At 38.5% G+C, this 15,269-nt stretch overlaps 1 protein-coding gene and 1 pseudogene across 8 annotated transcripts in view; one reads left to right on the plus strand and one right to left on the minus strand.

Moving 5' to 3' along the window:
• XPA (XPA, DNA damage recognition and repair factor) overlaps window positions 1-15,269 on the plus strand; it is a 133,616-nt gene that overhangs the window by 99,352 nt on the left and 18,995 nt on the right. For all 7 annotated transcript variants that reach the window (XR_013814516.1, XR_013814517.1, XR_013814518.1 and 4 more), the window contains 3 exons: window positions 429-534; window positions 3,453-3,618; window positions 5,818-5,935. Coding sequence is in view for 1 of the 7 variants with exons in the window: in XM_079790567.1 (XP_079646693.1) it covers window positions 429-534; window positions 3,453-3,618; window positions 5,818-5,935 (390 nt within the window). In the remaining 6 variants the exon portion in view is untranslated. The remainder of the gene's footprint in view (window positions 1-428; window positions 535-3,452; window positions 3,619-5,817; window positions 5,936-15,269) is intronic.
• LOC307110636 (large ribosomal subunit protein eL39-like) lies at window positions 14,771-15,142 on the minus strand (annotated as a pseudogene). Its single transcript has one exon. The product of its transcript is annotated as a large ribosomal subunit protein eL39-like (transcript).

Consider the following 15,269-nt stretch of genomic DNA (forward strand, 5'->3'; position numbering starts at 1 on the left):
GCTGCCTCTTGTAGTGGGGATCGAGCCCACAACTTGGACAGATGCCCTGACTGGGAATCGAACCTTGACCTCTTGAATTCATAAGTGGACATTCAACCACTGAGCCACACCAGCCAGGCTAGGTTGGTAATTTTGAGTAATTTGTATAATTCTTTGCAAATTGATGTTAAATAATTATCTTACACATGTTTGGGTTCAAAAATACTTGATGAATTGATAGGGATTTTCCCCCTGATGTTATTTCCTTTTTATTCTATCCTTTAAAATATTTTTTTCAGTAGATATAAGATTACTTAAAGTTTTATTTTGTCTTTTATGTAAATTTTGTCAGGCATAAAATACATGTCGAGAAGCTAATAAAATAGAGGAAAATGTATTCTAGTCACAAAAAAGAAAACTTATTAAAGAATTGATCTTCTTTTCTTTAGGACCTGTTATGGAATTTGATTATGCAATATGTGAAGAATGTAGTAGAGAATTTATGGATTCTTATCTTATGAGCCACTTTGATTTGCCAACTTGTGATAACTGCAGGTACTTACTTTATTTCAGACAATGTTCTCAATTGCTAAAGTTGAATGTTTACATACAGGCACTTGGATTTAATATATATATATATATATTTTTTAATATATATCTTTTTATTGATTTCAGAGAGGAAGGGATAGGGAGAGAGGGATAGAAACATCAATGATGAGAGAATCATTGATCGGCTGCCTTCTGCACGCCTCCCACTGGGGATGGAGCCCACAACCAGGCATGTGCCCTTGACTGGAATCGAACCCGGGACCCTTCAGTCCGCAGGCCGATGCTCTATTCACTGAGCCAAACCAGCTAGGGCAATATTTTTTTTTAGTAATAATGATTTTTATTTGGGGAGTTTCCTAACATTTCTATGGTTTCCATTTTGCCAAAGAAATACAGGAAGCCTGTGCTTATCAAAATTATATGTCACATAAATTGGAATGCCCTAGGTTCTGCCATAGATAGTTTTTTTTTTTCTTTCTGCTGGCCTGGGGGTTTTAACCATCTCTCAGTAGCAGGTTCCTAACCCTTCTCTAAGGATCTCCATTTCTTACTTGTCTCAGTGTATGTTGATGCCTTGGTCTGAGGACTGGGGCCCTTAATGAGAGAGAGCTCCCCAGCCACTCTCCTAGTTCTTTCCATTCATTTTTTTGCTCTCCTGAACAGCCAGGGAAGAATATAGATGAGGAAAAATCACATTCTTCTGTCATTCTTTTTCTTCTTCTCCTGGCCTTTATCCCCTTTTTTATATTACCCCAGAATAATTCTTTCCAAATGGTTCTCCTGTTCCTTGCTGTTTACCTCAGCCAAGTCCTGTGTTGGTGTCTTTCACACCTAAGATCCTATCGTGGAATCTTACTGAGCTCTCTTATCTGTTCCCTACTCCCAGTTCTTTTACCTATGGCCCTAGATTAACTCCTGACCTGCCAGGAGGACCTGCCTTTTCAGCATCCCTGCTACAGATACTGGGAGCAGTCACCATTGGCTTTTGTAGGTAGAATCCTTGGAAGATGGAGAGAATGGAGTTGTTTCTGACTTCATGATCACATCGGTGACTGGAAATGTTCTGGCACCCATTGGAATATAAATGATAAAATCTGTTCCCATTGACAGTGTCATTAATGCACACAGTGGTTAAGGTCCACAATATTGCTACTCTCCTTGAAGTATCAATAGCTTTGGAAACTGAATTCGCACTTATAATCTATTTCCATGAGAAAATGAAAGCAACCGATGTATCAATTTAAGAAAATTAGTGGTAAAAATATATTTGTAAAATTTACACATACTTAGGAACACAGTACTCCTTTCTGTTTCCTTTCAACATCTTCCAGGATTATAATTCAGTACAGTGTAGTTTACCTGACCCCTCCTTCAGTTGAGACTTACAAATTATTTACTTTCTTAAAGGTATTTCCAATTTTAAGTCTCCCTCCCTGACCTGTACCTCCTCCAGTGTTCATTACTTCAGTAAAGGCCAACTTCCTTCATTGGCTAGTTCTCTGCTATTCTGTGTTTAATTCCAAATCTGTTTGGCTCCATGTTCAAATTATATTCTCATCCTTTCTCCCACCATTACCTTAGACTAGGCCTCCATCAGCTCTTGCCCGGACCACTGTAGTAGTGATCTTTTAACTGGTCTCTTCTCCCCACTTTTGCACTGTTAGTCTCTTCTCCATATAGCCTTTTACTCAAAACTCTTTGTTTTGTTTTTGTTTTGCTAATCCTCATTTGAGGATATTTCTTTCCATTGATTTTTTTTTTTTTAAGAAAGAGTGTAGGGGGTAATGGGAGAGAGAGAGAAAAAACATCAATTGGTTGCCTTCTGCACCCTCCCTGACCAGGGCCGGGGATGGAACCTGCAGTCCAGGTATATGCCCTTGACCAGGAATTGTACCCCCAACCCTTTGATCGGGAGGCCTAGACTCTTAATTACTGAGCAAAACTGGCCAGGGCTCAAAACTCTTTAATGGTTCCTTATCCATTTGGAATAAAATTGTCTTCATCATTGCTTAGGAGGTTGATGCCTATCTCTGATTTTATCACTCATCACTGCTCACCATCACCCACTTTAAGCTTTCTAGCCACAGTGGCCCTCTTGCTGTGAGCTCCAGTTGCTAAGCAAACTCTTGTCTTGAAGCCTTTGCGTTTGCTCTTCTCTCTGCTAGGAATGTTCTTTCTCTGGCTATTCAGAATGTTCTGCCTTCTTAAGGGCTCTACTCAGAGTCCCCTATCAGACTTTCTCTGATACCCACTCTATCTGAAAATCCTTTCTTTACCCTCTTATATTCCTTCATAGCACTTTTATCTGTCACTGTGTTTACTTGTTGACTGACTTTTCCTTTACTGGGATGTAAACTTCATGAAAACAAGGCTTTATTTTATTCTTTGCTGTATTCCTCATGCCTCAGACAATACCTGGCATGTAGATAGGGAACAAATGAATGAGAAGAACTATATAATTGACTGTCTCCATTTTTGCCTTGACTTTAAAAAGCTCAGAGCCAACTGGACACTTAACTGTGTTGGGGCAGGTGGACCTTGCATATTTATTTTCCTTATTGCCTGTCCATCCTGACTTTATGCTTTAATTTATATTTTCTTATTTATTGAGTCTTAGTTCTCATTTATATTTGCTATACTCTAATGAGTTATTTAAAAATCTGTGGAAAAGAGGGACTTTAAGTAGAAAAGGAATTCTTAACATTTTCAATAATATGGATTTGTTGCTAATATAGCTTCTCAGAATATGTAAAGGATAAAGCATTTTTTTCTGTTAGAATTTTTGTGCTGCCAATTTGACCATGAGAGCTGCAGGAAAAAGTATATGTTCCTTTTGGTATGCATACCCTTAGGTTGTTAGGCTCTTTGAAAATGTAGTTTATATTAAATAACTAACTTATATAATGGACTTAATTTGTTTTCAGAGATGCTGATGATAAACACAAACTTATAACTAAAACAGAAGCAAAACAAGAATACCTTCTGAAAGACTGTGATTTAGAAAAAAGAGAACCACCTCTTAAATTTATTGTGAAGAAGAATCCTCGTCATTCACAATGGGGTGATATGAAACTCTACTTAAAATTACAGGTCTGTAATGAGTTATATTCAGTCATTTTATTCCCTGGGACAGGTGAAGTTTTAACAAGCAACTAGTTCTAATTAGTTTAGTTTTTGCTTTTAGAATTAAAAAGATCCTTTGCATTTTGCTTTGCATATGAATCACAGTTACTCATAATGACAATAGCATGTTTTCTTATTTTGCTTTTTGGTGCAGCACTTTGGAGCAAATGTATTATCATTGAGTAATGTTAGGAGTACAGTTGGGAAACTAAAAAAGCTTGGAGTGAGAGGCAGACCCTGTATTCCTGCCGCCCTCTGACCCGAAAGTCTTTTTTTAAAAAAATTCAGCAGTTTTACAGATGCCTAAAATCTAACTCTATTTGGGAAATACTCATCTGAAACGCTGTGAGGTGTCCATGTAACTGTAGTATGTTCCAGAGCAGATTTTCTCAACTCCTCTTGCTGCCATTGTGTTACAGGTGTGCCAAGATAGTGAATACTCTTAGTTCTTGGGGCTGCGATAGTGTCCAGGCTGGGTGCCTCGGGTCACAAGCAGCCTCTTGTATGTATCCCAGAATGGTACAAATACTGTAGTAATATTTTGAGGCATTAATTCAGAGCAATTTGAATTAAAATATACTAGAAAATCCTAGTATCTTTAAATAAAATTAAGCCACATGTATAACCAAACATACACGGAATTTCATTGAACATAAGACAACTATCGATTAGAAGATTTACTATTATTTTATGTACTATCAGAAATGAAAAAGTGCTCATTAAACTGACAGTGCTTCCTTATCACTTGGTGTTTTTATTTTATACTTACTGAAATAGTGCCATTACACTTATTATTATGCATTTTTGCTATATATCATGCTTGTGTGTACATAAAAAGGAAAATGCAAGTACAACAGCTTTATTAAGGTATTCTAAATTTCTTTACATTGAGTGTCCAATTGTTCTGAACCACTTTTTAAAAAAAAATATACTTTTATTGATATCAGAGAGAGGAAGGGAGAGGGAGAGATAGAAACATCAATGATGAGAGAATCATCAATTGGCTGCGTCCTGCACGGCCCCTACTGGGGATCGAGCTCGCAACCCAGGCATGTGCCCTGACAGGGAATCGAACCCTGACCTCCTGGTTCATAGGGTTCAACCACTAAGCCATGCCGGCCGGGCCTGAACCACTTTTGACTCAGAATTGTTAAAGTACTGTTAGCACGTTGGTGATACATCATTTTTAGAGGATTAATTGTGAAAAATGAGATGTTTTAGAAAGTTTGAAATAAGAGTATATCACGTTTTTTATGTTAAGAAGAAATTTGAGTTTGGCTACATTGATTGATATTTTGGTCCCCTTAACACAGTGGTCGGCAAACTCATTAGTCAACAGAGCCAAATATCAACAGTACAACGATTGAAATTTCTTTTGAGAGCCAAATTTTATAAACTTAAACTTCTTCTAACGCTACTTCTTCAAAATAGACTCGCCCAGGCCGTGGTATTTTGTGGAAGAGCCACAATCAAGGGGCCAAAGAGCCTTATGTGGCTCGTAAGCCGCAGTTTGCCGACCACGGACTTAACATATTGTGAGAGAGATCCTGAACATAATTCTCAGTGTATATATTATTCTCCTAAATATGAATAAATTTTATAAAGAGTAAAGCTACATAATCTAAAGTATTAAGAGTAGAATAAAGACTTTTTAGGTCATTCAGCTACCATAGATTTTAAAAAATGCATATTCTAAAGATCAGAAGTTAGTCAAGTAATGGAAACTATTATTGATTCAGGAGAAGAGTGGTAGTGATTGATTTCCTGTGGTGGGAGATTTTTGGAGGTTACCTCCTACTTAGATCTGATGTGACTAATTGATAAATAAATTTTGGGGGGTGAGCTTATTAAAACTCATCAGACCCCTGATTTATATGTCCTTATGTTGATTCAAATGGAAAAGCTGAGTGAGTCAGAGAAACAGTTACAGTCAAAGGATAACTTTCCTATTCATAATCAAGGTTAGCATACATTTACTGAGGGTCTCATAGGTTTAGATAGAGGTATTAATAGAGTTGTTTCTTATCAATATTTAAAATTTCAAATAAATATTTATAAAATTGTACTTGAGTTAGATCATTCTTCGGTGCCTGTGGATTTAATAATTATAACTATAATTTACAACTCTGAATCACAACTAATTTAAATATGAATTCTGTATTATAGATTGTGAAGAGGGCTCTTGAAGTTTGGGGTAGTCAGGAAGCATTAGAAGAAGCGAAGGAAGTTCGACAGAAAAACCGAGAGAAAATGAAACAGAAGAAGTTTGATAAAAAAGTAAAAGGTAAGTAGGTATATTTATATCCTAAAGGACTATGTTTTTTCCTGTTTAAAGATGTAATGTCACCAGTCGTTTGAAATACTAATATGTCATATGTACATTGAAGAAAAAAGTCTTAAAATATGCTCTCAGGAGGTTGGTGTTTGACACTCTGAGTCCAAGCCTCACAATATTGCAATTCTAAAAAGCATGTAAACCCTCATTTTAATGTGAATCATGTTTTTATATAAGATCAGGGTTGTATCCCTGGTCAAAGATTTGGCAACAGTTCAATCTTTATAAGTCAAAAGAGTTATTAAAAGCAAATATATTGATTAGCAAGCCTCTTAATTGCTGAAAATGAAAAAATCTTGGTTAAGTCTTATCTAATTTGGCAGCTAGAAGGAACCTATCTAATATCAGCTAGTTTAACCTTTTGCACTCGGATGTCGAGTGTGACTCGACAAGGTTAGCATTAGAATAAAGGAATCGAGAGAAAAGCAAGCGAGTGCAAAGGGTTAATCCCTTTTATTTTCTCTCTCTCTCTCTCTCTCTCTCTCTCTCTATATATATATATATATATATATATATATGTGTGTGTGTGTGTGTGTGTGTGTGTGTGTGTGTGTGTGATCTATATATATAAAAGGCTAATATGCTAAGTGTCCCTCTGCCTGTCCGACCAGTTGCTATGACACGCACTGACCGCCAGGGGGCAGATGCTCAATACAGGAGTTGCCGAGCTGCAGTGACTTGGCAGCGACGGTTCTCGGCTGATGCACCCAGAAACCAGAGAGGAGGGAGCCTGATTCCTTGTGGGGCCGTGCGATTCCACCTTCGGCCGTGGGTTATGTTGTTGCTGGGGCACTGTCAGCCCCAAATCTGGTTTACTGCACACTTGCATTTGCGTTCCACACCCTGTGCGACAGCAACTTTGCAGAGTGCCCTCTTGCACTCTGGGACCCCTCAGGGGATGTCAGAGAGCCGGTTTGGCCTGATACCTGCAGGCCAGGCCGAGGGACCCCAACTGCTGAGGGACCCTGCTCACTCCACAGATGCCGGGGAGGGACTGCAGGAGGTTGGCTCCAGGGCGTGTCTGGCCCATCTTGCCCAGTCCCACTCCGCTGGCCACCTTCTAATTAATTTTCTTTCAATGTGTCCGTGCACTGGGTCACTAGCATATGAATAAAAAACTTAGAAAGGTAGAATGACCTGGTACATAATTATGAGTGTTGGGACCAGGCTTTTATGACTGAAAGTCTGCATTGGCACATTAATTTCTCTGTCCATACATCAGTCTGTCCATGTGACTATCCATTCTGTTGTCCATTTATCTCTTATTTATTTGTTCATGCATCCATCTGTGTATGCATATGTGCATAAGTCTTCATCCCTCCCTCCATCCATCAGTGTATCTAATAATTAACGTGTCAGCTGTGTTCTAGGCACTGTGCTGATATAAATGCTGGAGTCAGTTTGTCAGAAGAAAAAGACCAGCAAACTTAAAATCATAGTAGAGTGTGATAAGTACTGTGATAATGGTGAGCATAGGTTGCTATAAGAGAACAAAGAGCACTTTTTGCTGTATCACAGAATCCCTAAAATATCTTAAAAAGCAGGCATAAATGTTCTTCATACAGTATTTGTAAGAGCCATAGGGTGTAAAGTGTATACAGATAGCATATATTTTATGTGTATACAGGGTTATACATATACTATATTGATTCATATGAAATTAATCTCTTAGCCATAAAAAATAATTTTGCTTATGTTTTTAGAATTTAGGTTTTGCAGGGTGAATGAAGGTTGCTCAGGTATCTTAAAAACAAACAAACAAAAAGCTGAATGTAAGCTGCCTTGTTTCTCATTGTGAGGGCATTTCCCTCATTTTCATTACGGGAGTAATTCATTTCAGTGCAGAAAAGTTAGAAAACTACAAAGAACTATCCCATGATTCTGCTACCCTGAGGCAATTAGTAACATTTCAATGTCTGTTTTTCCAGTTCTTTTCAATTCATAGACACCTTAGAAATTTTTTTTAATGAAAAATGGAAGCACTGTTGACATTTGTGAAGTTTATCATAACTTTATCGGAACAAATAACTGCATTATAAACATCCTTATATAATCTTTATATAGATTACAGTTAACTTAAAATATCAATTTGGCCCTAGTTGGTTTAGCTCAGTGGATAGAGCATCAGCCTGTGGACTGAAGGGTCCAATTCTAGTCAAGGACACGTACCTTGGTTGCAGGCTTGATCCCCGCTTCTGGTTGCGTTGAGTGCAAGAGGCAACCAATTGATGTGTCTCTCCCACATCGATGTTTCTCTCTCTCTGTCTCTCCCTGTCCCTTCCACTCTCTCTGAAAATTAATGGAAAAATATTCTTGGGTGAGGATTAACAACAACAAAAAATCAATTCCAGAATCAGAGGGTAAGGTAAGCATACTTTTATGGCTTTGAGAGAGATTTCCTATAGCAAACTATGCCGTATAAGAGTATTTCACAGACGAATCTTCCCAGGTTAGTCCCTGCTGTACCACAGCCTTCAAAAATACCTGCAAAGACTAATTGAGAGGATTTGGAATGACATCTTTGATCTTTTCGATGTTCTACCCTAGCCCTTTCTCTCTTCGACATCAAGGAGAGCCTAGAAGGATAAAGTAACAAAAGGCATCTTGAGGGATATGAAAGAGGGGGCATGTTTATAAACTAATTACATATTAGTCTAGGGTTTTTGTTAATCCCAGTTACCTGAATCATCTCAATTCTTCCTTCTGCTGCCTCTTTAAACCCCTTTCCTGATGGTATTTTAGTGCAGACAGTAATATATGGATAAAGGAATTAGAAATTTGTACCTGCAAAGAGACGGAGTATTTTGAAAAGGAGTGCTATCTGTAATGTTTTTCTTCTGTCTGTAATGTTTTTCTTAGATACTATTTCTGTAGTTTGGTCAAGATGTCACCCAAAGTTGACTAAATTTTTATAATTTGACTAATAATAAAATATTATGGCATTGGTTTAATCTTTTTTTCTATGAAAAGTTTTAAGGTAATATAATTTAAATATTAGTATGGATAGAATATTTCTTTTGAGATTTACCCAATTTTTATAGTTGTGGTTTTTTTTTAAAGTAAACTCGCATACAATTGACTCTTTTTCTCACCATGTTAAGTTGCTATTAATCACCAGATTGCTATGGATTTTCCTTATCCTTGAAGAGGTTTCCTAAGGCTGGTTTCTTTAATTCATTTCTTGTTTGGGTGAAGCATGTCTTTTTGTTTTGTTTTCAGCATTACAGCCTGACAGGTGTTTATTGTCCATTTTGTCAAATGACAAAGTGAAACGTGATGTATTACAAATAAACTAATGATTCATAATCTTGGTTCATGGGCTATTATATTTTACCTGATGTTAATATTTATGATTACTTTAAGACTTTTAAATTAGAGAATTTTTGATACATCATCTGTATATTGCAATGTGTGTTTACCACCAAAAGTCACAGCTTCTGTCACCATATTTGATCCCCTTTACCTTTTACTACCCTCCCAACCCCCTTCCCTCTGGTAACCACCATACTGTGGTCTGTGTATGAGTTTTTGTTTTTCTTGTTTGTTCATTTGTTGCTTTCTGTTTTATATCATATTAGTGATATCATGTGGTTCTTGACTTTTTTTCTGTCTGACTTTATTTATTTTTATTGTTTAAAGTATTACATATACTAGTAGTATTACATGTGTTCTTTTTCCCCTATTGACCTCCCCCATCCACCCCACCCCCAGCACATGCCCTCACCCCCCTAGTGTCTGTGTCTATTGGTTATGCTTATATGCATGCATACAAGTCCTTTGGTTGATCTCTTACCTCCCCCCCCCATCTTCCCACTGAAGTTTGATGGTCTGTTTGATGCTTCTCTGTCTCTGATTCTATTTTTGTTCATCAGTTTATATTGTTCATTATATTCCACAAATGAGTGAGATCATGTGATATTATCATTGGTTTCTTGGGATATATTCCTAGAAGTGGGATTACTGTGTCAAATGGCAGTTCCATTTTTAATTTTTTGAGGAAACGCCATACTGTCCTCCACAGTGGCTGCACCAGTCTGCATTCCCACCTGCAGTGCACCAGGGTTCCTTTTTCTCCGCATCGTCGCCAGCACTTGTCATTTGTTGATTTGTTGATGATAGCCATTCTGACAGGTGTGAGATGGTACCTCATTGTTTTGATTTGCATCTCTCGGATGATTAGTGACTTAGAGCATGTTGTCATATTCCTTTTGGCCTTCTGTATGTCCACTTTTGAAAGGTGTCTATTTAAGGCCTTTGCCCATATTTTTATTGGATTGTTTATCTTTTTTTTTAAGTTGTATGAGTTCTCTATAAATTTTGGAGATTAGGCCCTTATTGGATATAATATTGGCAAATATGTTCTCCCATGCAGTGGGCTTTCTTGTTGTTTTGTTGATGGTTTCTTTTGCTGTACAGAAGCTTTTTATTTTGATACGGTCCCATTTGTTTATTTTCTTCTTAGTTTCCATTGCCCTAGGAGCTGTGTCGGTAAAGATATTGCTACGACATATATCTGATATTTTGCTGACTATGGATTCTTCTAAGATTGTTATGGTTTCCCATCTTATGTTTAAGTCCTTTATCCATTTTGAGTTTATTTTTGTGTATGGTATAAGTTGGTGGTCTAGTTTCATTTTTTTGCATGTATCTGACCAATTTTCCCAACACCATTTATTGAAGAGACTGTCTTGATTCCATTGTATGCTCTTGTCTCCTTTGTCAAATATTAATTGAGCATAATGGCTTGGGTCTATTTCTCGGTTCTCTGTTCTTTTCATTTGTCTATATGTCTGTTCTTGTGCCAATACCAGACGTTTTTTGAGAACAGTGGCTTTGTAATACAGCTTAATATCTGGTATTGTGATCGCTTCAACTTTGTTCTTCTTTCTCAAGATTGCTGCAGCTATTCGGGGTCTGTTTTTATTCCAGGTGAATATTAGGAGAGTTTGTTCTAGGTCTGTGAAATATGCCATTGGTATCTTAACGGGGATTGATTGCATTGAATCTATAGATTGCTTTGGGTAGTATGGACATTTTAATGATGTTGATTCTACCAGTCCATGAACACAGTATGTTCTTCTATTTGTTTATGTCTTCCTCTGTCTCTTTTTTCAAGGTCCTGTAGTTTTCCGAGTACAGGTCTTTTATCTCCTTTGTTAAGTTTATTCCTAGGTATCTTAATTATTTTGGTGCAGTGGTAAATGGGACTTTTTTTTTTGTTTTGTTTCTTGTTTTGTGAGTTCATTTATTGGTGTATAAAAAAGCCATAAATATCTGGGTGTTAATTTTGTATCCTGTTACATTGCCAAATTCATTTATTAAATCTAGTAGTTTTTTTATGGAGTCTTTAGGGTTTTCTATGTACAATATCATGTCCTCTGTGAAAAATCAGTTTTACTTCTTTTCCAATTTGGATGCCTTTTATTTCTTCTTCTTGTCTGATTGCTATGGCTAGCACTTCAGTACTATGTCAAACAGGAGTGGTGAGAGTGGGCATCCCTGTCTTGTTTCTGTTATAAGGGGAAATGGTTTTAGTTTTTGCCCATTGAGTATGATGTTGGCTGTAAGTTTGTCATGTATGGCTTTTATTATGTTGAGGTATGATCCCTCTAGTCCCACCTTGCTGAGAGTTTTTATCAAGAAAGGGTGTTGGATTTTTATTTTATTTTAAATAAATCTTTATTGTTCAGATTATTACAGGTGTTCCTCTTCCCCCGCCCCCCCCCCCCATAGCTCTCCTCCACCTGATTCCCCACCCCACACCATGCCCTTATCCCCCGCCACAGTCTTCATCCATAGGTGTAAGATTTTGTCAATCTCTTCCTGCACCCCTCATACTCCCTTCCCCCCTGAGAATTGTCAGTCCACTCCCTTTCTATGTCCCTGATTCTATTATATTCATCAGTTTATTCTGTTCATCAGATTTTTTATTCACTTGATTTTTAGATTCACTTGTGGGTAGGTATGTATTTGTTGTCATTTTGTTGTTCATAATTTTTATCTTTACCTTCTCCTCCCCCTTCTCCCCCTTCTCCCCCTCCTCCCCCTCCTCCTCCCCCTCCTCCCCCTCCTCCCCCTCCTCCTCCCCCTCCTCCTCCCCCTCCTCCTCCTCCTCTTCCCCCTCCCCCCTCCCCCTCCCTCTCCCCCACCACTACGGTTCACGACCACGGTTCACGACCACGGTTTTGGATTCTTGCTGTTCATCACTTTGAATATTTCTTGCCACTCCCTTGCGGCTTTCAAGATTCTCTCTTTGTCTTTTGCCCTTAGCATTTTAATTATGATGTGTCTTGGTGTGGTCCTCTTTGGATTCCTCTTGTTTGGGGTTCTCTGTGCTTCCTGGACTTGTAAGTCTATTTCTTTCACCAGGTAGGGAAAGTTTTCTGTCATTATTTCTTCTAATATGTTTTCAATATTTTGCTCTCTCTCTTCTTCTGGCACCCCAATAATTCGGATGTTGGTACGCTTAAAGTTGTCCCAGAGGCTCCTTACGCTACCTTCATATTTTTGGATTCTTTTTTCTTTTTGTTTTTCTGTTTGGGTGTTTTTTGTTTCCTCATATTTCAGATCTTTGGTTTTATTCTTGGGGTCCTTTGATCTACAATTGAATTTCTGTATATTCTTTATTTCAGACAGTGTATGCTTAATTTCTGACTGGTCCTTTTCCATTTTTTTGGCATTCGCATTAAGGTCCTTGAAGGTCTCACTAAGCTCCTCGGAGGTCTCATCAAGTTTCTCGGCGGTTTTTAGAAGATTCTTGAGTAACCTTATAAATGTGGTTTTGAACTCTATGTCCAGTAGTTTGCTTTCCTCCATTTCTTTCATTCGTGACATGTTTCTTTGTCTCTGCATTTTGCTGCTTCCCTGCGTTGATGGAGTGGTTTTCTGTGGTAGGAGACCTATAGGGCCCAGTGGTTCAGCCTCCCCTATCACCTGAGGTGGACACTCTTGGTGCACCCCTTTGTGGGCTGAGTACAAAGTCTTGGTGTAGTTAAGCCTTGATTGCTGTTGGTACACTGGGAGGAATTGACCTCCAGGCCAATTGGCTGTGAGGACCCACTGTGTCTATAATGGAAGAACTGCTGTGCTGGAGACATGCTTATGGGGCAGGACTTGTTTCAGTGGGGCTTTGGTGCTCACTGAGTCTGCCTCTTGAATGTGTCACTTATGGATGTAAGGAGTTGAAATCTGGTGTCGTCTCACACTGACCACTAGATACACTAGCTTCTGGATCTCCAATGGGGTGCAGTTCAGCTACTGTCTGAGGCCACCCAGCAGGAGCTACAGCGAGAACTACAGTTTTCTCTTCTTTGCTTGGGGTTTGGAGGTTTTGGAGCTGTCTGACCAGAGCTGCAGTTTGTTAGGTTAAGCTGCGATAGGGCAGGCCATTTATATGCAAAAGCTGCTGCGTGGAGCTTGGGTGGGTTTGTAGATTGGGTGGGGCGGGTTCTCAGGGAGTCACTAGGCTAGGGCGTGGCAAACATCGATGGCTGCCAGTCAGCCGTCTCTGTGTCTCCGAGTTTCCCCATCCCTGTGTCTCGTGCCCCAGCGTAGTAAACAATGATTGCTGCGTGCACCTCTGCAAGAAAGCCGCCCTCATTTTCTGACCTGATGGCAGACAGTCCAGCTTCTCCCCGTAGGAGTTTGGGTCCCCAACGTCTCCCCAGAAACTTGTGTTCAGAGTAATCGGGAGCTTGTCTCCCTTCGGGTTGAAAAAAGCAGGGCATCCAGTCACCCGCTGCCAGCCCGATTCGCGTGCCTCCGTACCTCAGCTTTTCAGCGCTTGTGCACGTCTCAATGCTCTTTTCTCTTTCCTTCTAGTTGTAGAACTTCCACTCAGCCAGCTTTCCCGTGGTTCTGGGTGATAGACATTTTGTCTTTTAGTTGTAGTTTTGAAATTGTTGTGCGAGGCAGCAGTTTAGGTGTTTACCTGTGCCACCATCTTGGTTTCCCCAAGGGTGTTGGATTTTGTCAAATGCTTTTTCTGCATCAATTGATATGATTTATTCCAGAGATGCAAGGATGGTACAATATCTGCAAATCAATAAATGTGATACATCACATAAACAAATTAAATGTGATACATCACATAAATAAATTAAGGGATGGTTTTTATCCCTTAATTTGTTTATGTGATGTATCACGTTTATTGATTTGCAGATATTGTACCATCCTTGCATCTCTGGAATAAATCCCACATGGCCATGGTGTATTATCTTTATAATGTAATGCTTGATCCGATTTGCTAGAATTTTGTTGAGGATTTTGGCATCTATGTTCATGGGGGATATTGGCCTATAATTCTCTTTCTTTGTAGTGTCTTTATCTGGTTTTGGGATTAGGGTAATGCTGGCTTTATAGAAAGAGCTTGGAAGTGTTCCTTCCTCTTGAATTTTTTGGAATAGCCTTAGGAGGAGAGGTTTTAGTTCTTTGAATGTTTGGTAAAACTCCCCTGTGAAGCTGTCCGGCCCAGGGCTTTTGTTTGCTGGAAGTTTTTTTATTACTGCTGCAATTTCCTCCATAGTTATCGGCTTATTCAGATTTTTTTTATTCTTCCTGATTGAGTTTTAGAAGGTTGTATTTTTCTAGTAATATGTCCATTTCTTCTAGGTTGACCAGTTTGTTAGAATAGAGTTGCTCATAGTATTTTTTTTTTTTTTTTTTTTACAATCCTTTGTGTTTCTTTGGGGTCTGTTGTTATTTCGCCTCTTTCATTTCTGATCTTGTTTATTTGGGTCATCTCTCTTTGCTTCTTGGTGAGCCTACCTAGGGGTTCATCAATCCTTTTTTTTTTTTTTTTTAAGGATTCACACATTTATTACTGAACCAACCTACTATTTTAGAAAAAAAAAAAATCAAAATCAGAGCAAAATCACAAGTCCATTAATTTTCCAATGAAAATGCCCCAACTGTCCAGACAGTAGCATCTTTTCAATCATTTAAAGGTATAGGCAACCTGAATACAGCATAAATATGTGAGTCATCTCTCATGTGTGATTTCTCTTAGGTCCAGTTTGGTTCTTCTTCAGTGTCTCCTCTTCGAGTTGTACCTGCTTTTATTACCAGTTTTTATCAGAATCCATTGGGAATGGGCCAATTCTGCTTTTGTTTCTTGGCCAGGAACCTCTTGATCCTGAAAGTCTTGTGGGAAGACATGGTGAAGGAGAAGAGAACGCATGCACCTCGATGGTGGAGAAAGAGTGGGGTTCAATCTTGTTAATCCTTTCAAAAAATCATCTCTTGGTTTCATTGATCTTTTGTATTTTTCTTTTTTTTTGGGGGG

Source organism: Cnephaeus nilssonii (genome assembly GCF_951640355.1).
Source record: "Cnephaeus nilssonii genome assembly, chromosome: 14".
In the NCBI taxonomy this organism is placed as follows: Eukaryota; Metazoa; Chordata; class Mammalia; order Chiroptera; family Vespertilionidae; genus Cnephaeus; species Cnephaeus nilssonii.